The sequence below is a fragment of the Copidosoma floridanum genome, unplaced genomic scaffold, assembly GCF_036245765.1.
Source record: "Copidosoma floridanum isolate Cflo_tuat_1 unplaced genomic scaffold, Cflo_Japanese_pri ptg000007l, whole genome shotgun sequence".
NCBI lineage: Eukaryota > Metazoa > Arthropoda > Insecta > Hymenoptera > Encyrtidae > Copidosoma > Copidosoma floridanum.
Genome location: NW_028321884.1, coordinates 11674976 through 11702971, shown reverse-complemented (window position 1 = coordinate 11702971; position 27996 = coordinate 11674976). Strand labels below are relative to the sequence as shown.

Below are 27996 nucleotides of genomic sequence, written 5' to 3'. Positions count from 1 at the left end.
TTCCTAAAAGCGTATCGCACACTCAATTACTGTGATTACAAAAGTAGTATAAAAACGTATACAAATAAATAAAAACTGCTTAGCAAAAACTATCTTCAGATCGTGAAATCTGAAAAGTGGTTCTTGTTTCTTTAATCAAGTTCACGACTACAAATATTTTTTATCAAAACAAAACAACCAAAATTAACATAATGCTAACTTAAAGAAACTGTTTCATCTCTTCGGAGTCATTCATTAGCACGATCAAGGTATTCTGCAATTCAGAAGTATCAATTTTCATCTAGAAAAAGAAGTATCAGAGAACGTTAGTGGCATATAAATATTTTAATTAATGATCAGTGATTATTACGAAAATCATTAAATAATTCTAGTATGATTGTCTGTCAAATCATGCATGTATTAGATGAACTGAATGCATAAAAATGATGGTTCTTCCTCGAGTAGAAATTTTTATGTTTTACCGAAATGAGAATGTCATATATAATACATTGTAAGGCCATCATCACACGTAACAGCGCAATGTATAAAATATTTTTATGCTTGCAGAGCCCAAAGATTTTAATTCAAGGACTATCTTGTGTACAAATATACAAATAAAGCTGTTTTTCTTCTTATGGACCAAATAATCGAGTATATAATCACTTTCATACGCAGCACAAGACAAACTTGACTTTTTATGCTAATAATTATTTTTACCCCGTCAAATAGTAATGTAATGCGTCCAACTACTTTTATTTTTAAATAAAAGCCACTGTGTACTGATAATGCCTGAAAACGATCTCGGTGATCCTTTTTAAAATGTACAATTAAATAATATTAAATGTTTTGTTCAGAGATTTTTTTAAAGTCAAAAAAATGTATCCAGTTGCTAACTAAAAGTTTTGTTTCATTACCCTTGATTTAAAGACTTCTATCTGATTAAAACATATTTTTACCATCGGCAAATAGATTTTCATGGTATCAATAAGTTTATTAAGCACGTGGTATGGATTGAAAAAAAAAAAATTGCAAAAATTTGGGTGCGCACAACCGCGCTTGAGCCAGGTATTAGCTGACCTGTCATCCCTAGTAGTTGTTATTACAATCTTCTAACACCCTAAGTGAGGCTCCTGGCTCAGTTTCCCTATCCTACTTTCTATCTGACCCTACAGTCCCTCAATGTGCTACTTATGATTCTACCTTAGATCTAGGTATTAACTCTACCTTATTTCTATTTTTCTTATTCTATCTTACACCTATTTTTTTATTCTACGTTATTTCTAATTATTATTCTAATTATTCTACCTTAAGATCTACTCTTATTGTTCTACCTTACATCTAGTCTTACTACTCTACCTTAAGTCTACGATTTTTAATTCTACATTAAAATCTATTTGCTTACTGACTAAGGCTTATAGATTAATTAATTTCTACCCAACACCGCTTAAAAACTAGGTCGAAGGTCAGCCGCGAACCCGGACCCCCTGGCAACTCAATATCTGATAGTTAAAGCTTTCATACGCATTTAACCACGCAGCTACTGAGCTCTTACGGCCCGGCTTGTTTAATAGTACATTTCAATCATTAGTTTGGTATAGATAAAAAAATGCCTGTAAGTGAGATACTTGTGTATGTGTTGATTGCTTGGCGTATCGGTAAGTATATCTATATGCCCGACCAACTTGACTGTAATCGGTTATACAGATATACTGATATCATGCGAGGCCCACATAGTTATCAAATTTCTCGTTGGAGAGCGCCGTTTTTGCAACGCGATTGAGACCCAGCTGACACATAATGATGCGCAAACGTAGCCGTGGGTGTTTGCTTAAAATAATTACAACGTATCATCTTATAATATTGTATCACACTGGAAGAAAAGTGGCAACAAAAAGCCAACGCGATGTTAAAAGCGTCGCATTTTAGATGATATGTTTTATCTTCTACGCCCCCTTGCGTGAGAAAAACAAAGCGTCTACGTGAGTAACATTGAAGGTAATGTGCAGCTGAATAAAATTAAAAGCGTATGACGTGCGCTATTGAATGACAAATGAGCGGATATTTCGTATTTATTTGTTAAAGAAAATGAATCTTTGATCTTCAACTGAAAATTTACCAAAAACTGGTGCCTCACGTGTTTTGTTGGTATAGCAGGTGCATTTGCCGGTCAGCTGGATCCCTCCGTGTGTTGAGTATACCTATACGTACATAATTATTATTATATATTATCATAACAACTCGCCGCGACGCTGCGCTGGTATATAGATATACAAAACTCGATGGAAATCTGACCGACCGACTGAAAAATGCTAATGATACTAATTACCAGATCAGATTATGTTCATCACTAATTATTTTTCCACACTATAGATGGCATATAAGCTTTGCTATGATAAGTATAAGCTCACTTGTAAAATAATAAAAAGCGTTGTTCTGCACACAGGATATTGTATTGTGGTCGTTGTGAACGATGACGGTTAATCAAGTCCGAAAGAGGCTGTTTCGAATCAAATGTACGTGTATGTGTATACACGACGAGGCTTGAGCACGTGTCCATTGTAACGTGTACTTACGCGCCTCCGCTGTCCATCCGTACCTACATATTTATATCATCATCATCATCATCATCGATAGGAAGTTGAAGGTTTGAAGATCAGTCAAATGTGCGTATTGTGTAAATACAATCAGACGTATCTTCCCCATCTACTACATCGTAATCCATAGGCTCGAGAGGGTTCACCCACAATTAAATACGTACAAGAGGTGCCACTTTTTTCTGTTTCTTCGTTTATTTGTTTCTCGTTAATTCAATTACTTTTGTCTTTTTTTTTTCTCATCGTCAAAGTAGTCAATTTTTTTTTTCGTCTCGTCTATACATGCGTTTTTCTAAACAATCACGAGATGATACGGTTTACAATATATGGCGTCTCCCAAGTTTCTACTAATACACAAAATTAATGTATGATAATAATTCAGATAGGATTTAATTATTCGTGCACTCCGATAGGGTATCTCTTTTGATGAACGTCAAACTAAAATTATTTTTCCAACAAATAATCAGATATTTTGTTTAATAAATTCAAACTGCAGTTTCAATCGACAAATACTGACGAGCAATTCGTGTTTTTCTGAAAATTGTCCAGTACTGCTCGTAAAAAGATATTCCGTACGGTTATCCTGCCAGTGGCATCGGTATCTATTTCAAGAATGTGTGGAATCTGCAACAAAGTCAAACAGATAGTTTGTATACTCGCTCAGGACTCTATCGCTCGGACAACGAAAAATTTATCCGTGACAAGAAAAAACAATTAGGATTCTTTCATGACAAGCTTATCTCCAGGTATTCACTAATAACACGCATAAATGGGAGAACAAGATAAACAGCATGTCTAGATCTCTATATTACTGTTGTATAACTCTTTCATATTGTAATTATTTATTTGCGTTGAAGTACAGTATTAATTGTATAAATTTTACCAATTTAATCAACCTTGCATATAAAATATAACTCCTATTCTGTTGAAAATTGTCCAAATTAAATTATTCTAATATTTCAACTACTTGCTGTTACATTTAATTATATTTAAAGATGTAGAAAATAAAATGCATAATTCCACAACAAGGTCAAATACACATTTATTGATACCGACAGTAACTTGTATACTAAAGAATTTCTCATCAAACAATACATTTCATTATTTTCTACCTCTTTATGATGGTAAAATACCTTAAAGCAACCGACTCGGATTATTTGTCCTTGAAAATCATTTCTGCGCTGATCAAAAGTCAGATTAGTTTCCCTGAATCCTTTCTTTTCATCCCAAGTTCCAAAATGACTTTTAATCAATTCTCGATCCCTTGCAATTTGGTAAACTTCGCTAAGCTCTCGAGCATTTATACCCGTAATTTTCTGCACTACGAGAAATAGGCAGTTGAAAGGAATGTAGTTGTTGGAGAAAAATTCATCAGCTTTTGTTTTTTCACTCAAAAAAATCATCCATTGAATGTTGTCCGTTACAAACCACAAGGATATTTCCTAAAAGCGTATCGCACACTCAATTACTGTGATTACAAAAGTAGTATAAAAACGTATACAAATAAATAAAAACTGCTTAGCAAAAACTATCTTCAGATCGTGAAATCTGAAAAGTGGTTCTTGTTTCTTTAATCAAGTTCACGACTACAAATATTTTTTATCAAAACAAAACAACCAAAATTAACATAATGCTAACTTAAAGAAACTGTTTCATCTCTTCGGAGTCATTCATTAGCACGATCAAGGTATTCTGCAATTCAGAAGTATCAATTTTCATCTAGAAAAAGAAGTATCAGAGAACGTTAGTGGCATATAAATATTTTAATTAATGATCAGTGATTATTACGAAAATCATTAAATAATTCTAGTATGATTGTCTGTCAAATCATGCATGTATTAGATGAACTGAATGCATAAAAATGATGGTTCTTCCTCGAGTAGAAATTTTTATGTTTTACCGAAATGAGAATGTCATATATAATACATTGTAAGGCCATCATCACACGTAACAGCGCAATGTATAAAATATTTTTATGCTTGCAGAGCCCAAAGATTTTAATTCAAGGACTATCTTGTGTACAAATATACAAATAAAGCTGTTTTTCTTCTTATGGACCAAATAATCGAGTATATAATCACTTTCATACGCAGCACAAGACAAACTTGACTTTTTATGCTAATAATTATTTTTACCCCGTCAAATAGTAATGTAATGCGTCCAACTACTTTTATTTTTAAATAAAAGCCACTGTGTACTGATAATGCCTGAAAACGATCTCGGTGATCCTTTTTAAAATGTACAATTAAATAATATTAAATGTTTTGTTCAGAGATTTTTTTAAAGTCAAAAAAATGTATCCAGTTGCTAACTAAAAGTTTTGTTTCATTACCCTTGATTTAAAGACTTCTATCTGATTAAAACATATTTTTACCATCGGCAAATAGATTTTCATGGTATCAATAAGTTTATTAAGCACGTGGTATGGATTGAAAAAAAAAAAATTGCAAAAATTTGGGTGCGCACAACCGCGCTTGAGCCAGGTATTAGCTGACCTGTCATCCCTAGTAGTTGTTATTACAATCTTCTAACACCCTAAGTGAGGCTCCTGGCTCAGTTTCCCTATCCTACTTTCTATCTGACCCTACAGTCCCTCAATGTGCTACTTATGATTCTACCTTAGATCTAGGTATTAACTCTACCTTATTTCTATTTTTCTTATTCTATCTTACACCTATTTTTTTATTCTACGTTATTTCTAATTATTATTCTAATTATTCTACCTTAAGATCTACTCTTATTGTTCTACCTTACATCTAGTCTTACTACTCTACCTTAAGTCTACGATTTTTAATTCTACATTAAAATCTATTTGCTTACTGACTAAGGCTTATAGATTAATTAATTTCTACCCAACACCGCTTAAAAACTAGGTCGAAGGTCAGCCGCGAACCCGGACCCCCTGGCAACTCAATATCTGATAGTTAAAGCTTTCATACGCATTTAACCACGCAGCTACTGAGCTCTTACGGCCCGGCTTGTTTAATAGTACATTTCAATCATTAGTTTGGTATAGATAAAAAAATGCCTGTAAGTGAGATACTTGTGTATGTGTTGATTGCTTGGCGTATCGGTAAGTATATCTATATGCCCGACCAACTTGACTGTAATCGGTTATACAGATATACTGATATCATGCGAGGCCCACATAGTTATCAAATTTCTCGTTGGAGGGCGCCGTTTTTGCAACGCGATTGAGGCCCAGCTGACACATAATGATGTTTTTTTGGTTTTAGAAAAAATACCAATTTTGCAATAATAATTCATCGATTTTTGAGTCAAATTTAAGATTTACACTTATTTTTTCCGTGACCATTAACTATCCAATCGCACCCAGACTAGAAATGGATCCATATACATCCAAGGAGATCTTGATCGCTATATCATTACTCGCGCAACCACCATAAGTACACCATCATCAAAACAGTAGTCACAGCATATTTGACGAGGAGCAAAGCTCAAACTCGTTTTTCTGTGAAATCAAAAACGAGAGCGAGATAAACTTTTCACCTAAAGGCAGTCCTGCAGCAATCCCTTAGAGGAATGAACCTCTCCTGAGGATGATGAAGGCGCGTGTTTTTGCTCTAAAGTAGTACGGAGAAAGTGGAGCGTAGATGAAAAGCGAGAGGCCAAAGTCAAAGGATCTATATACCTATATGTGCGAGTGTAATAAAGATGTGCTCCGTCAAACTCTCGGGTATAGAGGAAAATAAAAATAACGAAGGAAGGAGACAGAGACCCCCGATTCAAACATGCGGGCTAAGGGGGGGATCTATTCAAGAGCAAACGTAGCCGCCGCTGGCTAACTGCGGAACTTTGCGTTTTACGAGGCTAAGTATGCAGTGCCTTACACCTGAATGAATGGCCGTGCAGGTTTGCGTTGTGTACTCATTAAGTACACGTGAGTTGAGGTCAGGGTGACCAGCTCAGGGTATGATATGTATATTAATGATGTTCGTGTCTGTAATACGTGTCTTCTTTATTTTTTCGTCTTGATGTATTATTCAAAGAAAATGATTTTCTATTATTTTTGTAAACTGCTATTTAATTCAATTGAAAAAAAGAAAATTAAAAACAGAAATTATATTCATTGTAATATTAATAGTTTAGGTAATTGATAAATTACTAGTTTTGAAAAAGTTTAAATAATTATTTGTTATCATACACAATTTGAATGATTGATTAAAAAGTTTAAAAAACCATTAATTAGTCGATACAAGTCTCTACGCGTCTTCAATAGTTTCATATTGATTTAAAACGTGTATACAATAATTTTATCCAGAAAGACCTTTTTGATGACGTTTTTTAGCCGCATGACGAAAAATTTATTTTGTGGTTTTACTTCCGAAGTATAAGTGTACAACCTGGTAGATCAGTAGAATTGTTCTCTTAACATAAGGCGTAGTTTTTTTATAGAATTTCCATTTATGATTTAAAAAATAAATGCAACAAGATGTTCTATTGAGGACATGAACAAAAATGTACTGATAGAATGTAGTTCTCTAAAGACAATCCCAGCACAATGTTAATTCTAACAAGAAATTATCAAAACTAAATATCAACTATTAATTTGCACAATATTAGATGAATAACATATCTTAAAATTTTTAAGGGGCTAAATCAAACTTCGTAGCATTCACAATGCCATATAATACTTATTCTTTATGTGATACTTGATATTATTTTAAAGAAGAAGAAAAACTTTTGCTGCAACACTAAGCGTAGATGCTGAATATTTTTCCAATAATCAGACTTCATCAACTTTGTCGATATTATTGATTTCGTTCCAAGCGATATGAACTTTATAAATTATAACAGCTTTGATTGTACCGTACTCAACACGATTGAAAACTTCATTTTAAATGTCAGGAATATTTACAGTAATGGAAATGAATGACATTAAAAAAATTTTTTCTACTTTTGTCTTTAATGAATATAATGCAATTTATTTACTTCCTTCCGTCAATAAACATCACTCATCCTAGTCAAATAGTCTTGAAAAATCAAAGTAGTTCAAAAATACCCATACTTTTACATCTGTTAATAACGTGCGTAAAGTTGTTCCCTAACAAAAAAAAAAAAAAACTATATTTTCTTAGCGTTTTAAAAGCTTACAACGATTAAGGGTAGTGAAAAATGCATCACCGGCGTATGATCAATATTTACAAAAGTGTCACCCTCCCACGAAAAACAGTATTCAATCATCGTAAACGTCACATGTGCAACCAGTTCGTTCATCAAATCCTTTTTGAATAATCTTTTATCAAATAAACGCAGCCTCCCTTCTGAATGTATTAAATCTCAAACCTTCGGACAACAGTCTCATGTAGAGAGACTACGTACTCATACAGATGCATATACCCACGCTCGTATGAAATATATTTATCAATGACACTCGGGGAATGGACCCTACCATCTATTTCCTTGTGGCTTGTGGCTCCATTGTAATCGATTTGTGGATGCATACGCTCCATATGGCGTTTAGATGTGGTCCAATGGTTGGAAGGGTTGTGGGAGCAATCGAAAGAGCCATTACGCGGGCTATCCCGAGCTGCGTATCGTTTTGTTCAGTTTGAGGGCGTAGCTAGGATAGGAATATCGGATTATCTTTTTTGATTAAAGAAAATTTGTTTTTTGGACAAGCGTTATGGAGAAAAAGAGCTCAACATTTATCGATTTACTTACGTCGTTCAAATAATATACTTCCTCGTTCTAAAACCAAAGTCCGTAAAACTTTACCTCTCACTACTAAGTGCACTGCACAGTTTAAAATCCAAACATTAAAATATTTATTGCAATCGCTAAGTTAATTCTTTAACTAAAAAAATAAAATTTGTCATGAAAGAGTAAGCTACTGATGAAACCTCTCAATGTACAAGCTATCCTTAGACAATTACACCAGACTCTTTCGTGACAATGAACCATTTAGACACTGCAACTCATATCTTGGATCTCAGCGGGTAATCCACGCAAATGTCGTGACCACCTAAATATATACGTCGTAAAAAGATAAAGCCTCAAATAGACGTCGAGTTTCAACCCCATCACGGAAATAATTGCAACCAGATCCCATCACTCTAATAACACAATAGGAATCAAGAAAAACCCTTTATCATTTCTGTAGGGAGAAAAATTTGATGTCCGTGTTGTATCGAAGGCTGCAATTTTTTTTATCAAACTGCAAGGTCGAGCGCGCGCGTGTTCTCTTTATATAAATATTGATGTACGAAGGAGATTGTAAGTCGCGTGCGTGGGTATGGGCAGGCTGGACACACGGGTTACGTCGACGAGGCCTTTCGGGAGAACAGGTGCGAGATAGAAAGTATATACGCGTACGTGTGCCTACGCGTATTTTTAGAAGCTGTCGTTGTTTTTATGATGTCGATTTTGAGGCGAGCGCGCGTATACGTGGTGTATAATTTTTATCGGGGACTTTGTTGCTCGAGCGTGCCTTTCTTTTTTTGCATACTATTTTTAAAAGGCGTATGTTCCGTTTTCCAAGCTTAGGTTTTGGGCCGTAGGAATTATTTTTTTTACGAACAGGATTCACAAGACTTGCGATCGTTGTTGTTTATCCGTGAGCGTTGGGTCGTTAACCGCTGGCTGAATAGTCTAATCAGATTTGAACATGGATCAATTTTCAAATGTTAGATTTTATTATTATTATTATTATTATTATTATTAATATTATTACTATTATTATTATTATTATTATTATTAAGCAGAAAAATTCGTCGAATAGGTCGGTAGATAGTTGTCATGAATAGCAATTTGATCAAATTTATAATTTTACAATTGTGACGAACTTTATTCCATGAACAGCTGTCTTGATATAGTACGTACATGTTCCTCAGTCACTTTCGTATATCAAATATTATAATATATGTACATATATATGCTTATAATAAAAAATCAGAAGAGGTGATTGACATCCTGTCATACGAGAATTCACTTTCAATTGGAAATTCCAAAACCGATCTACCTACGGGTTCTTTTTTTTTTTTTTTTAATTCGTGTGACTAGCCGTAAAAATGTTGAAATTCCGCATGTACAAATTTTTATTATTATTAAGAATAATGTTAGGTATTATTTTTTATAAAAAAAACTTACTATCCAAAATGATAAAAATACTAATACGTATAACCAGAAAAATACAGTGAATTATTTGCATACATTATTTTTTAAACATAAATGTTAGAGACATCGTAAGATGATTTTTATTTATTTTCCAACTTAATCGGAATTTGGCATATATTATATACTCACCAAGCGAGTCGACTGACTGCATTTGCATATCTCGGGTGTGACCAGGCAAAACGAAGAGACAGCATTGCAGCAACAGCAGCAGCGATTACGCACCAAACAATGCGTTTCATTGTGTATTTATACGACAATACTGCATACAGAAATATCCGAGATAGAGATACGCGAAGAAGAATACAATTACAAATGCTACACCCCAAAAACATAATAAATCGATGACTAAAAAGGAAAAGTAGTATCCCGTGTTTCCAAGTTAAAAAACATACACATTCAGTTTTTTAAAGAAATTAGCAGTATTGTTATTCTTGAAGCTAAAAAATTATTTCTTTTCTTTAGTTAAAAAATATTCTTAGTTGATTTAAAATAAAAAATGATGGTATGTCGACTTTTTTAAATTGAAATTTATTATATTTTTCGTGATGAAAAGATACTGTCGGAAATTTTATTACTATATCTGAATTCTCGGTTGGAAAAACCTTTGTATTTTTTTTCTTTGTACATTATGCCAAGTTCACAAATATCAACAGGAAAAAAGTATATCGACTTTTGGCATCGAAAAATAAAATAATATCTCGATTTTTCTTATTAAAAGGTGTTTCACTTCTTATACTGTAAAAGATACATTATCTTTAATATTAATTGAAAATAAAAGTTTACACTTTTACTGGAAAAAGCAGCATCTCGATTTTAGGTTAAAAAAGTAAATTTCTAGAATAGTATTTTACTATTCTCAATTTTATGTTGAAATAATTAGTATCTGATTTTCCTATCCAACAAACGGACGCTACTTTGATTTTTTATTTAAAAAAAAAAACAACCATTTCAGGAAGAAAACGAAAATTACACAGTATAGTACCCCTTTTATAATCATCTGTTATCTATCAAAACTACACCTACGAAGAATTTTCTCTCTCGTAAAGGAGCATTTCTACCGCTGGAAATCCGAGTTTCCTCGAAATCCAGAAAATCTCAGTACCATTTTCCATTAAAAAAACAAATAGTCAGCCCTTTACCTCTTGAACGCCGAGCTAGACGCCCCCACCCCAAAAAAAAAAAAATCCCCCAAGAAACCCGTCGCATCCAGCAACCGTATAAGACTCGCACATTGGTCTCGCGACTCCAAGAAACGCAAGATACACACTCGTTCGTCCTCTTGCAGAACAAGAGTTTCTATCTCCCCGGATAAAGTCGGTGGCACGAAGTCGAAGGAAAAAAAAAAAACGGGAAAAAAGCACTCACCTACGGAATAACGGGCGCGGCAGCATCCTCCGGTGCGTGTACGTTATATACACGATAAGCGCGCCAAAGTTCAAAAACTCTAGTACGTGCTCTGCGCGGAGTGAGAACGGCGCGCATGCGGCTCCGCGCTCGGAGAGCAAAGCGTTGTTGGAACGAGCCGTCCGGGCTTTAGTCGCACACCGGCTGCTGTCAGCGCTACCGCAACTCGAGGCTCCGGAGCCTCGTACGGGTTTGCCTTGTCACAAAAGATTTTTTTTTTTTCAAATTAATTCGTACTTGTTACATTAGAATTGAGGTTTGTGTGCGTATAAGTGCGAGTGTCGGTGCGAGGGTGATTGAGCTTTTTTTTCGTACCCATTAAAATTTGGTCGAACGCCTGTGCTTGCGAGGGGGAGTAGGGTTGGCGTGTCAAGTGACGTGGTTGTACGAACGAAATTCAATTTTCCGCTCGACGAGCTTTCGCAGTAGTGCCTATTGAAACCCAGTGAGCCATCGCGTTGGAAATAAGTGCGAAAAACGAGTCGTCAGCAGCGGCTCGTTGTCCGTGGGCCAGTAGTGAAAAGCACCGGGGATCCGGATGACAGGGAGGAGGAACCCACGGGAGCAATGATTTTCACGGGGAGGTCGGTGGACGCGCTCGACGACGTGCACCGCTACCGAAACGAGCAGATGCAGGTGGTGGCGGTGCGCGACTCCGAGAGGCGCCGTTCGACCATGGCCCTCGCGACCAGCTGGTTCTCGAGCCTCAAGAGGCCCAGCAAGAAGGGCAAGCCAGGCTTTCAGAAGCAGGCCAAGAGCGCTTGGGACCTCAGCACGCTCAACTCTGTCTACGCGAAAATGGTGGGTCTTTTTTTTTTTCAACCATTGTTTTTTGGGCGAGCGGGGGGTGTTTCTTTCTTACGTGACAGGTCACGGATTTTTTGGGTTAATGATCGCGCTTTCCGGTGGTTCGTTGCACTCTACGGTTTCGGGGGGCTATTCCGCACTGACGTTTCAGCGACTATTGAAGCTCAGGACTTATGTGCGTGGGTGGATGAATACATTTTTTTTTGTCTCGAATAAAGTACAACAGCTGAATGCACTTAAAATAATCCTACTCCTTCCTTTTTGCGTTGAAACTAATCCAGTCCTCGACTAATTTTTGCGTTTGCTTTCAAGATTTTCTGTGTTTATGTTGCATACTTTTTTTTTACGATAAGAAACTCACATCTCATTAAAAATAATTAAGCCTGGAAATATATTTGTATACTGCAGTATAGTGGTCAACTTTTACATTGGGTGGATAAGAAAATACTTTCATTCAGCAACAAAAGATGTTGCTTCTCCTTGTTTACGAATGTCCGAACGCTATATAAATTAGCATTAAGTTATATGTACGATTGTACTTGTGTACCTGTACAATTTGCTAGTTCGGATGACCTATTTTGCAGAATCATTCCTTCTCCTCTTCTATATTTTTTACTTAAATAAAAAAAGGTTAATTTTTTTTTTACTTGCTGTGGTTTCAAGTCTTTTTCCTACCTCGGGTATTTTTAAAGTACTGGTGTGTCATCGGTAGGAAAAACCGTGTTCGGCACATAAGTGTCATCCTTTCGAGGCTACTTTACGATCCCTTGGGCCTGCTTCGCAGGAATAGCCGTAAAATAGCCCCACAGGCGATTGCACTTCTGTGACCAAAACTACCATAAGAAAGTATTTCAGCTTAAAATAATAATAAATCTGATTATCAACCAAGAATGAACAAGCCCTGAAAAAACATTTTTAAATGCAGTCAAACACACGCGAGCTTCACACTTTGAAAACGTTAAAAGTTACGAGGTGATGCTTATTGTAAAAACGCCGAATAAATCACAAGCTTATTTTAGACGCCAAAGTCATTGTATGAACGACCAAGATAAAACAATCGGAAAACACATTTAAAAGACATTAGCGGTATATTCTCACAAATTCTGGAGTCAAAAAGTGTTCCAAAGTGTCACTTATCTCGTAAGTCCGAGACAATGAGTCACAGTATTTTATTTTAAACATATGTTTGTATCGAATTGCTTTAAAAAAAACCTATTGTTAAGGTCACATCCATACTTATATTATACGACTTCCGGTCCCTTGTAAAAGTCTGAATTTTCTTGCTTGTTTGCGCATTGTGAGCTCAGCGAATTCCATGAATTTTAATGACTGATTGCAGAAGGCGAGCCAAGCTTTCAAGTGTTTTTCCCAGCACCGATTGAAGTTGTTATCAAACGCGAATCTTTTCCACCATTAGCGGGGAAAGAAAAAAAGTCGGTCAAGTGTGCATACGAGGCATTTATGCATGCGCTCCGATTCTTTGGGATGTGGTTTTCACCTTTCCAAATATCAATTAATCTTTTGCATTTGCGTGATACGAATAAAGCGTTCTCGTTGATGCACTAGTTGTTTTTTTTATAAATTATTTCTTTTTCACCGCGTAAAAAGTCGACTGTGTATCAAATATACGTTTTAAAGATCGTGGGATCTTTATCTGTTTGTTTTTTTTTGTATATTTTATAATGATTGAAACAAGCGATACAAATTTTTAAATAGAAAGTAGGACACGTTGTTATAGATATTTTTTTATAATACAGAAACATAAATACTTTATTTTATTAAATATTTATGAATTTAAAATATAAAGATAAATAAAAAATATGTATTATTACTTCATTAATTATGTAATTATTATCGAATGTACGTGAATATTCATTTTAAAAAACCACATCCAACTGTGTCTAAAACAATAAAAAAAATTCAGTACATTGTAAATTCAAGTATTTTAAAAACAAACGCTTAAGAGTTGAATTTCTGATTTATCATTTCCATTTATTAGATGTTAAAACGCTTAAACGCTTTGTTTTAAAATGCCTAAGTATTTCACAAGAACCGACAAAAATTGAATGCTCAAGTATTTAGTTTAATTCAGAATGCAAAAAAAAACATCTTCTCAGTTTACTTTCAAAGTTTATCGAAAACATGTTTTTCCATCTGTGTTACCGTATAAAATTTGTGCATTTCACAAAATCTCATTGTCAACGCCGGTGTATATATCGAGCAAAATTCAATCCACCAAAGAGTAAAAAAAAATGCATGCACGTCCCTCGAAAGCGTATCCGCAGCTGCAATGTCAGCTGCTGCACCACAAGCCGAAACTTGAGGTACAAACACAACACAAGCCACAGCGTCGCCGTCATGATGTTTTTTTCTTTCTTATCACGTTTCTTTACCGGCAAATAGTATAAGCAGTTCTCGGTGGGAAAGTTTTATTTACTGGTGCGATAATCATCTTTACAATGACATCTCTTATTTAATTTTTTTTTTTTTTTGTCAGTTCACACATTTATGCGATTTGTTAAAACTGATAATTTTCCTTGTTGAATATTTTTCACAATACTTGTACTAGCAGTGAGTACTTGAGTAATTACAAAAATTAGTGTTCTTAGAAAACGAGTGTTGCAAAAAAAAGTCAATGCGCTTTACACCATTCGTTCAAGGCCGTTTGAATAACACGTCAGCTAAGGTATACTTAATTTTTATAAGATTGCAATTGCAATGTCGAATTAGTATTATAAATAAAAAACCATGAGATCTGGTTATTCAATTTGTTAAAAGCTCTAATGCCACTTGTATAAGCAAACAAATTATTCTCACTGTAAAATTTGGATAACTTATAAAATTTATTGTCTATTGCCAACATACATAATCCTGTGTATATGTAGAATGGCTGATTTATCGATACATGTGTATCCATGAAAATACTGGTCGTAACCAGTACAATTTCAATGATAAAAAGATCTTTTGGCCGTAGCTAATTCAGGGATTCCCTAGAACGACCATGACAAATCGGCACTTATTGATAACGTCAATATTTCTGCTCTAATCAATGAATCAGATCACCGGAAGTCCACTTCCTGAATAACAATTTTTTTTTCTCTCCATTCATCCCTTCTCCAAGAATCTAGAATAATAATCAATTGTATCCAATCCATTGCGTCGCCACAAAAAAAAGACAAGCGCATCCACAACTGCTCTTGCAAAACCAACAACAAAGTCAAATTAATAATTCACGACGCTCGTCCATCACAATAACTCATAATAACAACTTGCGTAAGCTTTTTCAGACGCATAGGCGAGCTTTTTACATAATCTATAAACACTCCGAATCACGAGTGAAGGTTACAACGCGCTTTTTATACGATAAATAGCGCAACTCGATATAACAAAACCATCACTCCGGTCTATTGTTAAAAGTCAAAGTTGCATCCGGTGCAGCGGCACGAGATTACCAACTCTTTTGGTGTGCACCTTTGTAATTTTTTCACGGACATTTTTCTTCCTCATTAGGTTTCTGTGTTGGCATACTTATTTTTTTTATTATTATTTTTTTTTTTATTAGAGATTCGCAGTGCGAAGCTCACGTGATTCTCTGATAATCAACTGTAGGTGAAGAACCACTGGTTCCATCACCAGTGTAAGCTAGTCAAACGACGTTATGATGAAACAAACCGTTTGTGGAAGATAATTGGTTCGTCTTTCCTGTAGTAAAAACAAAAGTAATGCCACCAATGAGTACAAACCCAAAGTAGACATTACTTATTATTACTTCATCCCTAAACACTTGCCACACGTAGCGCATCGATATATCAGTGCGACAACTATCGCTTGCAAAGTACTTTCTTGCTCAATTAGAGGAGGTTTCACAAGCTGGAGCTATACTTGGAAATAAAAAAAAAAAAAAAAAAAAAAAAAAAAAAAAAAAAAAAACAATAGACGATGTGTGCAGTCATCCCTCGCGATTAAACGTGTGTCAGAAGGAGAAGGCGATCGATGAAGACATCATCATCTCTCTCGTCTAATAACCTCTGACGCTAGCACCAGCGAAACACGAAAATGCTCGAGAAGCCAAGATAATGGGGTTAAGTAGCCTACTGCCTGGAGGAGAGAGAGAGAGAAGGAGGGGTAATTGCCTCTTATAGCTTTTTTCATTATTTTTCAATGATTTCCTAATTGATAGTCGCCGAGTCGCGTCCCGAGAACGTTGACCCTTTGTATTCACCTTCTCACCGTGCTTCTGCTCTTCCTCCTCCTTTTGTTTCGTACGTGTGTGTATAGGTGCAGTACGACACCGAGAGTTGCAGTGCTAAGTATGAGAAAGGGCAGGGACTCGTTTGGCTTGATGCGCTACTGTGTAGAGTGGAAGAGGCAAAAAAAAGTTGGACGCGCGCCATTAACGACCCAAAGTGCTGCTGCGGAGACTAAGAGATGGAGAGACTTTTGCAGAACTTGGGCGTTGCATCACTGTACTTTGCTACACTGCATAGGACGGATTAGGAATAGTCATTGTAGCTATTGGTTTGCTGGACGTGTGTACATTGATTCAGCGATTTATGGAAGAAGAAAAAGAGTCGCGGATCGCAGTCTTCCCCCGGATGATCTCAAGCTCCGAGGGATTTACGAGGCTGATCTTTGGGATCTGTTTGCTCGAGAAAATTTACGCTCGCACGAAAAGTACTTACCTACTTTGCTTTCTTTCCTTTCCAAGCGATCAATTGGGTTTTCTGAAAACTCATTGGCTTCAAGCTCACGTGTTTATGAGCGCCGGGGCCGTGATTTGTTGAAACGATTCCGTTAAGCGGACCTCTTTGATGGTCGTGGTGCCAGTATCCACAAAATTATGTGCAAAAAGTGGGTGGCAAACTTGTTTGCGATGCGTTATGTATCATACCGAGCCACAGCTATGACTTGTCAAGGAATGTGGATTTGGATGATAATCAAGTACGCGATCGTCAATATTCAGGGAATTAAGTATTTGACAGATAGTATTGGGGGTTACAAAAAAATATGGTCATGACATCAAACGCATGTTCGATACATATACAACTGACAAAGTCCTAACTTTCAATGGATATTCATTTCGCAATCGAAGACCTTGAATTATGGTTGATAAATCATTCATTGACTACAAGTAATTCTTCCTGTCAATGTAATCTAAAAATTATATAGCTAGGATCTCCTAATTGTTGTACGGTGTGTATGAAGGTATATACTTCATTAAATACTCATTTTTGAGACATCGTATTAAATTTCAGACACAAATATACCTCAAATAATGTATGCCTGGACCTTTCAAGATCTTAACCAAAGTACTTTCAAGAACAAACATTCAGAGTTTCAACAAAATCGTCGGAAAATCCTTTTTTTCCGATTATTATTTTGCAGTTATCAAGTTTTAAAACTGATAGTTGGTGATGTACAACTATTTAAAGTTTGATCATATCTCGAAGGGTATTTCACTCGAAACTAATAACGTTCATTAAACCGAAGAGCTAACCATATACAGTTGATAATCCCGTATCCATGTACACACTCAAAGAGAGAGGGAGAGAGAGAGAGTTGGAGGATTTTCGCGAACACGCGCGTAGCGCAGTACAGCGGCAGTGGTAATTAAACAACTAACTCGCGGATGCCGGGTAAATTAGTCCCGTAATTGAATCACCCGTGTGTAGTGTTGTTTCTGCTTACAGAATTCGCCATACCGAAGTAATCAAGTGTACAGACTACTTACTCTAATTTCGATGTTAGATTTATTATTCCCATCCGTCACGTGAGACATTAGGTGAAGGTTTAAGGAAAAAAAGCTGCAGAGCGTCCAAGACAATGCGACAAACACATTTTTTCGTAGAAATGGCTCGATAAACTTTTGTTCCGGAAAATTCAGCGCCGAACTTTTAATGTTAATCCCATTAGTTGGCGTTTTAAAAACGTGAAGATATCTCGTTAATAAGTTTTCAAATACCGATGGAACCGTTAGGCCAACCGTTTTTTTTTTTTTTTTTTATTATTGTTCTATTTACTTATCTCGAACAATCAAGTGCTTGTATTTTACGGTATACAACAATGGAATTTTTTCTGGTTAATTATTGACATCTATCACTAAATATTTCTAGTGAGACTCATAAAAATTAAATGAAAGGTACTTAAATAATTCAATAAACAGTAAAATATAAAATAAACTATATTGATGAAAAATATAACTCTGGTTGTGTAGTCAAGAGACAAGAGAACTTGAATTTAGTGTTGGTGTTTAAGTGTCGTGTAGTTTACCGTTTTCACGGTCACTATAAGATCTTTTGTCTCTAGTCTGCAACCATCTGTTATTTTACGTTTTGCTGATAATTTTTTACTTTGTACACAAAGTTTATCCATTTTTATGAGTGTAGAACTAGATAATCATAAAACATTTAGATAACATATATAGAGAAGCTATTAAGAACAAGAAATTCTCTACTTATTTTGAAAATCATGCACGACTTGATAAACTATCATTGAAGCAAAGACTCTCAGGGTAGCTTCGCTTGTTAGTTTTTGTCAAAACTTGAAAAATGTCTTTGCTAATTCATAAAAGCTCATAACCTTTAATTTCATGCCTCATAATTATTTTAATCTACAAGTCTGTTACAGTAAATTTTGAAAACCCCAAATTGGTTTTACCAAAATTACCCTGTTATCCAGCAAGGAATCTTTTACGCAATTTTAAGTCTAAATGCTTTGCAAAAAAGATTATAGAAACGACTCGGTGGAATCACTTATCCTAAATTGTTTCTTGTACATATTTTTTTGAATGAAACAATGGTATGTAATACATTGGTATGGGTTCAAATTTTTTTTTTAATACGCAGAAACACTTGGAAAATGTCTCAAATTATATTTCGGAATTCCACCATTTTCCTGCTTAAAATCAAGGTACTACCATTTAGATTGTACCGTGTGTCCGCCAAGACTTTGATTACCAAATTCGAAAAAGAAACACAATCCAATCGACCACCTTCCCAAAACGCGATACACGTCAAACACTTAGCCGACGATTACACGTATACGTGACCTTTGCCACGTACAACCGATAATCTCCCTTCTCTTCCCCGGTTGCTAATCAATCAGCTTTATGTAGACGGCGGTCCTCAACTATATACACGCACACACACAATGTTGACATTTAATTGGAGGCTGGCTTTGATCTCCCCCCATATTGCAGATATCGTCCGCTTCTCTCTCCGCAGCTGCTTGATATATGTGTGTTGTGTACACATGGGGCCTTAAGAGGTTTACGCATATGTTGGGTAAGCCACTGCATGTTTGGGTGCACATGTATGCCCATAGTTAGGGAAAACATCCTATATATATCACACGCAGCACGCACACACATGTGTGTACGTCGATCTTGAAATTGTCGCTGTGCCTAGAAGTCACTCCCTCTTTCAATAAAGTTTTGCACGATAAAAGTGACGTTGCAATCCTCGTGAGCGCGTACACGTGCACGTGATTGAAGTATGTACTTTTGTGTGCGACTTTCATGCAAGGGAGTTGTCGCGTTTTGTATACTTCGAAAAGAGTTTGATGCATCCGTGCGAGCGACAGAGGCTGCGCTGGCGTATAATACGACACCTGGGCGTGAAATTTGAAACTTTAAATCAAAAAATTTGGAGATTTATACGCGAAAACGAAACAACTTAAATTAAAAGAAAAAAAAAGGAACGAAAAAAAGGCGCATCAGGCTCGCTTGAGAGTAAATTCATGAATCTTGGTAAAGCGCCAGGAGCTTTCTTTCTTGGGCCGCGACAGAGTTCGCGCTCGCGCTGGAGCGGCGCCAATTAATCACCTTTTTTTGGTTTGTTGTATCTTCGGTCTTTAGGGTTGGCTGTCTGGACACGAGGTGATTGTTTTTTCCTTTTTTTTTTTTTTTTTTTATTGCTGGTCGGTTGAAAAGTAACGAATGCTGGAAAGGTGATTTTGAGAGGGACGGATGGATTTTTTTAAGTGTTTTTTTCTCGTTTGTGGATTCAAAATTTTAAAAAAATTCGAGAAATTTAAGTCACGAGTGTTGGTTCAACAATTTTGTGAGTGCACATTTTTTACAATTTTTTTTTTTTTAGATTCGTGTAAGTTATCGCTGGTAGTTGAGTTCACTCGTTGGCTCCTTATCGTTTCGAAAATAACTGGGGAGTAGAGATAGGTGGGCAACGAGTGGAAATGATTAATCTTTTCGTTGGTTGGCGAGTCAGAAAGGGAATCTCGGACAAACTTTTTTCACGTACATTCGTGTCTCTTTAAAAGTTATGGATTTTTTATTTTACAATTCTTTTGTGATGATGCTAGTAAGTAAAATGTTTGTGGGTTGTGGTATTTGTCGTAAAAATTTTTAGAAACGTTGAGGTACACGTTTGAGAAATATTATTCTGAGATGTGAACTTATTCTTCATCTGCTATCTTAAAGGAATATTTTAAATATTTATGTTATTTTAAAAATCGAAAAAAAAAGGTTGATTTAGAAAAATGTTGTGTCATAGTCTTTGTTTGGCATATTTAATCAGGTATTGCAGCTGATTTGTAACCAAATTAATATTGTTTGGTTTTCAATAGCTATTTATAATTATAGTAATATATTCTGTCAATAAAATTAATAGGGATAAGTATGACAAACTGAGTTTGCAGATTGGCGTTTGTAAAAGTTCGTTTTGGGAAAAGGTTAAAGATCCCATTAAGTGTAACTTTTTTTTAAAAGATTTTAATACAGATACTGTATATTACAAAAATAATGAAAAATGCGATTTTAGTCTGGAAAAGAAAATGTCATTTTATTGTATAACGAAGCTGTGAATATAAAAATTGTGGACTTCTAAAAAAAAACACATTTGTTTATGTGGTGTCATCGTATAGTTAAAAATTATAAAAAATTGAATTTAATATTGACTCACATCAACCATTTGTTTTTATGTGTCACTTTGGGACAAACTATTTGTAATAAAATTTTTGCTCATATAATACAAACATATCAGTCGCATTTTGCACGCCAAAACGTTGCATTTTTCATAAAAGTAATGGAGTTCAATTCATTGTTATCAATGAAAAGACTAAATTGTCATCAGGTAGTAAAGTCCACACTTTCAGGATTAAAAGATTCGATAACATGATGTAACTAACTGTTTGCAACCTCTCCATAAATTTTTTCCGTCATTTTTTCATTATTCCACTGAGATATATATTTCTATATAAAAAAAAATCGCCTGTCACCGGATCGTCATCGTTATTAATAGAGACTCGGAATCCGGAATTCATTTTTCGAAAGAGCCAAGGTCACGTGATTGGTAAAAACGAGTAAAAACTCGAGTAACACCGGGGAAATCGAATGATGATCGATTGCCAATGAATTGTTGGTACATGTATAACGTCGATAGAGATTGAAACTCGTATTTTCAAGTTATCATTTTTTTCTAATGGCCAAAACTGGCCATTCGATCAAAGAGCGATCTTGGATCGGTTACCTTGAGAATTATCGCTCAAACTGACTCTGACGTGTATTGACGTATCAGTGGGGGTGAGACTTGAATTCATAAAGAACAATTCGGAGTCGAGGGAAATTTCAATCGTTCGTACAGTGGAATGATGGAAAAGGACGAGTTATTTCGAGATTTATTTTTTCCTTCATCTCGAATTTCACGCATCAATACACGGCGGGCGTGCGCCCGAGTTCCGAAAAATAGTTCGAGGGTTAGTCACGAGCGGTTGTTTTCTTTTTTGCACGGCGGAAAAATATAAGAAGACAATGTGTTTACGTTACGCGTCTGGTGAAATTTTGTTTTACCACCGAACCATCGCACGTTGCTATTTTTTTTCCCCCCAACCGAATACTTTTTACGGGCGAAAAGGAAAAAATAAAGTCATCGGGCCGAGCGAATGGTGCGAGATAAAAAAAGAGGCCGAGGAGATGCGCTTCTCTTGGCTTGTTTGTCGTATTTTTTTAGAGAGAGTCCGGGAGGCATTCGTTGAGTTCGTACTGCTGGAATAGCGTAAAGTGGAAAAAAAGTCAACGACTTTGCTTGTACGAAAAGCAAAAACGACGCGATAAAAAAATTAAAAAATTTAAACGAGAAAACACTCTGACTAATGCAGAGCTGTATCGTGCTAATTAAGTAGTAATTTATCGTTACGACTCGACAAAAAATTATTGTTGACACATTTTTTACTTTAACTTATTTAATATTGATACCTTAGATAAGGATTTTAACAAACCAATTAACAAGAAAATAGTGAAGACAAGTGGTAGTATTTCTTTAGAATTATTTTTCCCTGAAGCTATTAAATATTATTTATATGCCTTGATTTTACTTCATATCGTCGATAAGGTGTACGACAAGTCTATTTCAAATAGTTTCCTGTCATTGGGTAGATGAATATAAAAGAAATTATAATCTCAAAATTGTATAAATATGCAGCATTTTACAGTTTAAAAAAAAAAGTATCTATTGGAATAATACTGAAATAAACGTAATTTTTAACATTATGTCGTTAAGAACATTTATTGACCATCAATTCAAAATATTTTTAAAGCATTAAACATTTTTTTTACTAAATTTTATTAGGTGATGTACTAGAAAAAAAAACTTTTTCATGAGGTGTTTTTCAAAAAAACGATTGAGTTCGTAAAGCCATGTTTTAAGATAAACTTTTAGAAAGATATGCTTTTCCCCAAGATATTGATGCGAAATTGACACAGCGAAACTTGTTATTGCCTCACCTCTACATTCGGCTGATTCATGCATACTTATACCTTTCATTTGAATTCTACTGAGGTGCAAGCCTATTATTGTTGTGACGCACGTGTCAAAGTCTTGGAAAAACGGAAAAGCGTATGTTTTTCCTTGGATGTTTTGATTTTTTTTTTTTTTTTTTTTTTTTTTTGTAAAACAAACTTCTGAATTTCTAAATAGGAATCATCTATTTTTTTCCTCTTCTTATTGTCTTTTTTCTATAAGTCATAAAATATTGATACTCTTTCAGTTTTCATTTTATTAGACAATAAGATAATGTTTAATTAGTCAGACATAGTCGCTAGTCAGATTAGCTAAATCGTTTTTACTTATGTAATCGTCTGGTTGTAAAGTTCAGAAAATCACAAAGATAAATTTTCATTCAATTTTTTTTCGCTGACACTGTAATCATTTGACGTTACGATAAGGTAACAATCAATACTTTTTTCACCGTCTTTTTGAGTTTCATTAGCTAATTATCTCAAGTAAAAAAAAAAATGAAACGTTTATTCCCTCAGGTATATATGGCTCAGGTGAAACGCAAAAACGATGTTCATCAGTATGCCATTCTTGAAGCTCGTGAACTCTGAACCTTTAAATGATTCGTGTGACTCGATTTCTTTAAGGCAACTACGTAACAACTATACACATATCATTTGATTTACACGTCTGATATGGTCCATATGGTATTAAACCGAGTGACCACAGGCAGTTCTCAAATCTCGTATCGATTTTAATTGTATGTGTTGTCTTTTATTGTGCAGCGTCGTCATGATAAGGAAGAATGTCAGTAGCAGTCGTCAAAAAGGGGAAAAAAAAATAGAAAAAAAGATGTATGATTACACACGTTCAGAATGAGCCACAATTATAATGTTTTTGTATGGATTTTAAAACGCTTTCAAGTCATAATTTTTTTCCGGAAATGGAAAGGAATAAATTTTCTAAAACTTCGGACAATATTCATCGAAATTTCCTTTATAAAAAAAAGTGCGATGTATTTTCGAGGAAATAAGTTTATTTTTAATATTTTAATAATTTTTTCAAATACTTATTTTTTTTTTTTTTTTTTTTTAAATAAAAGTTGACTATTTTTTATTCATTTAAACTAATGACACAACAATTGATAAAAAAAAATTTCCACTAAGATAGTTCGACACGTTTATAGTAAACATTATTTTAAAATAAATATTTAAATACATTTTTCAAATACTGCGATATTTTTCTTTTCTCCCAAACTATTTTCTTCTTTAAAGCATAATACAATATTTTACTGTAATAGTTTTTAAAAAGTTAATTAACTTTGTCAACGCAGTTCGGCGAAAAATTCCATTGCACATTATCCGCATTTTGTACTCGACAAACACGAGCTCTATTAATCCAATGACGACTGCCTCAACGATTGACAAGCACTTCTGGGTAAAAAATAATTTAGATGCCCTATACAGTGAAGCTTTTCGACGAATGTGTAGCTACAGAAACCGTAGTCATACGGAAACACGCCCGGTTAAGTTATGCGAGACAGAGTCGAGGATGCAAATTACAAGGCAGTGTATGGCAGTCTCGCACGAGCGCGGCCAACAAAGTCCGACCTTGAAGACTGGACTACAAAAAAAAAGTCCCTTTCGCGTATAATATATACGTATACTTACATACGCGTGAGTTAAGGCAAGCGTCGTCGGCTCGTTTGTGACGATTAATTTCTCGACCGCGGGCGATTTGTTTCGTGACGTGCGAACCGCATGCGTATGCGTGTAAATAATACTGCGAGGCTCTTGACATCAGGAGTAAATAGCTGCTTTGGGGAGAAATAAAAACCTCCTTTGGGTACAGAGATCGTCCCGTGCTATAAGACATGCAGCATTCGCTGGCCTGGATTTTGGTAGGAGCCTCAAGCATCGTGGTATACTAAGCAGAGATTCTTCGGGACTCTGGACTTTCTGGTTATGGCTTTGACTTGTGCTCGGGTCGCTTTGTTTTACCGTTACCTATATGTTGCTATTACATGCGTAAGTATGGAATTTCATTGTAGAAAAATAGAAAAAGTTAAAAAAAAAAAGCATTGTGGCTCTGGTATTCGGTATCTAAAGATACATAAATGCATTTACAAGTTGATAGTTTTCTACTAATTACGTGTTTGCATGTTGCTGGATATCTCATTGGAAATACATTTTTAGAAAAATATTTAAATTTTATTAAATTAAAAAGATTAGTTGTAGATTCAAATTAAAATAAAACAAAAGAATTGAATAATTTCATTTATTTTATTGTATATTACAAACTATTTATAAATTTTTATCAATTAGTATAATTAATTTATTCATCACATACAATAATACTTCAATTATGGTAAATATAAAAATTCCAATACATATTAAAATTTTTTTTTAATTTTATATTTGTTCTAAATATCCGAATCATTTTACCAAAAGACGAAAAACTTTTTTTAAAGATTAACTGAATTTATATTATGAAAAGGTATTATACAACAGTTATAATAATTAAGGTATTAGTGTTGAAAAATATTATATTATAATAAGAACAATTTTTATTAAAGTTAAAGAAAAATTTTTTTTATTTAATTTTAGTTATAATTCATCACAAAGTTTTACTTCAGTATATAAAAAAATTTTTTTTAAATGTATACAAAATGTTATAAATCAATATAAAAGAAAAAAAAAATGATTAACCAGGCATATTACAATTGCCGTATTAATTCCTACAGTTTTTTCAACTTGAACTTAGTTTGAAGACACACTATTATTTACTTATTAAAAAAATTTTAAAGTTAATTTTATACGTACTTTCAAAATGTACTGTGAGTATGTCCACTTTTATTGATAAATCAATATAATTAATTGATATCAAAACATCATCTAGCTTAAATCTAGTGCGTTTGCGACTTTATAGTGCTTTGTTGGAAAATTTTTAGTAAGAATAGTACAGAACTTTATGTTATAAACTTAATCTATTCGATGTCGATAAATTTCTACCAAATGGATCGAGCATGACAAACGGTTTTCAGTTATTTTTTCAAACATTTCCATGTTACTTGTAAAAAAACAACCTTACATTTGTTTGCGTGCCAAAGTAAAAAAAAATAACTTTCTCTCCTCTCGACATAGTTGCCAAAACCATCGAGTCTAGGTCAATATGCATCGGAATGCGCTTATGTGGTATATGTATATATTTCCTTCTCGGAAAACGAAATGATCGATCACGATCTGCACTGCAGTGCTCTCAAAAGCCTTCGTTTACTTGCACGTGAAATTAAAAAAAAGCAGCTTCCATCCAAATATTACAAGGAACAAGAATAATATTTTTCACTTTGATCCTTTTTTTCTTCTCTTAATTTCATAATCGAAAGCAATTATTGGGCCAAGAAGCGTCACACAACGCAAAAACGGTACATTAATATATGCATCGACGCATAGTATTATCCAGTGACTTAATGGTGCACATTTTTCGTGAGGATAATGTATGCGCTAAATGACCTGGATATCACAATGAAATGGGCGTGCAACCAAATGGACGCTATCGTGGAATTCAGTATAATTTACCACGTATAAGAGTGCGCCTTTCTGAGTATATTCCAAACAATTTTTTGCCTTTCCATACGAGGGTATCAAAAATTCTTTCACGTATGTGCGATAACAATAAATTCATGATTTTTATGGATGAGAACAATTTTGAATGAAAAAATATCACCTCTAAAATCCAAAAGTTAACATGTAACTACCAATAATACTTTCTCTTTACCGGTATTAGTATTACTATTTAAAATGATAAGATGTAAAGTTGTAAAACTTTCAGACATAATGATTTTGTTTGATTTTATATGTAATTTCATGACATCCCATTAAACAATGTAAAAATAATTTTGACACTGTTGATAATCAAATACTATCAAATATTTCCACAATAAAATAAAATACTATATGATTTGATTACACTTTGTAAGATAAAATAAAGAACAACTTATCTCGTTAATAATTAAATATATGTCATACAATTTAAAAAATTTCGTAACATTTAATCACAATTTTAAATTTAAAAAATTTATCTCAAAATTATTTCAAGACCGTATCACCTCATCATAATAACCTTTAATAAACACATGAGCTTGTTATTGAAAATTAATTTTAAGACGGTACATTTTTAGAGTTCAATAAGAAAATAATACATTTTTCACATTAAGAAGTATATTTTTTGACATTTATTTATTTACGAGATGCGTTTTGAAAGTTTAGAAAAGAAATGATTCATAGTTTCATTCAGCTGACAAAGATAAAAAAACCGAGGTCATCATAAAACAATGAAGCATCCAAAAGACCTCTAAACGGGTCGCATAGCGTGATTTTTGTACAAAATTTAGTTTCTAAGTTATGTACGTACGCTGTTATATTTTCACCAACTTGAAAGTTAGAAACTTTCGCTGTTTAATCTAGTCATATACCTTAAAAACTTCAAAGCACGAGTCCCACAGTATACCTCCAATTTAGAGGGTAATTATGACGAACAAAGAAAATCCAAGCGATCTCTCATAAACATAGAATGAGACAAAAAAAAAGAAGAAATCCTTGACAAAGAACCTACATCATGTATAGCACACACGCGTAATATACTGCACGTCGTCTCATGCGAAATCCGAAGAAAGAGAGGAGACGCGTGTCGCTCACTTGTCGGCCTCAGCGCACCTGTATGTCCGTCCAAGTATGCACCAGCACTGCAAGCTGTACAAAAAAAAAAAAAAAAAAAACACGCCGGGCATCCTCTGGCGCAAAAGGTCGTCCTCGCAAGAGAGGCCTTCGAAGCAACGACAACTATACGACGTCCTTTTTTTGATGACCGGTTAAGTGTACTGTAGCTGTTATTCGCATGGGGTTTGTTTGCTGTGTAACGGGGAATTCCAGAGATCCACGTAGTTAACCCTTTTTTTGAAGATCATTTTTATGGTAGTACAGCGTGTGACGAGTTTTCTGTTTCCTGAACTAGTATCGTGTACGGGGATGGAAGCGGTTGACACTTGCAAGGCGAAAGACGATGATGGTTATAGTGTGGACGTGGATGAAGTAGCCGAAGGGCACGCGGAGGGTATAGGGAAGAGTCTAGTTACAAGGCCTCTGCGTCTCTGTCTGGTTAGTGTCGCTTTTTTGTGCTTAGATGAATAACTCGCTGACGTCGGCTCTGCCGTTTTTTTGTTTGTTCGTTTTTTTTTTTTTTTTTTTTTTTTTTTGTCGTAACTGGATATTTATGTTACAAAAATTGTGCGTAAGAATCGAGTGACTCTATTTTTTTTTTTTTTTTTTTGTATGTAGGTGTTGACT

At 34.6% G+C, this 27996-nt stretch overlaps 1 protein-coding gene across 4 annotated transcripts in view; it reads left to right on the top strand.

The window, feature by feature from the left end:
- step (cytohesin steppke) overlaps window positions 1–27996 on the top strand; it is a 129123-nt gene that overhangs the window by 69062 nt on the left and 32065 nt on the right. The window contains exon 1 of one of the 4 annotated variants that reach the window (XM_089588526.1): window positions 11264–11915. The exons of the other annotated variants lie outside the window; for them this stretch is intronic. Within the exon in view, the coding sequence (XP_089444652.1) occupies window positions 11682–11915 (234 nt within the window). The 5' untranslated portion in view covers window positions 11264–11681. Of the gene's footprint in view, window positions 1–11263; window positions 11916–27996 lie in introns of those variants that run through there. 4 annotated transcript variants of the gene reach the window in all.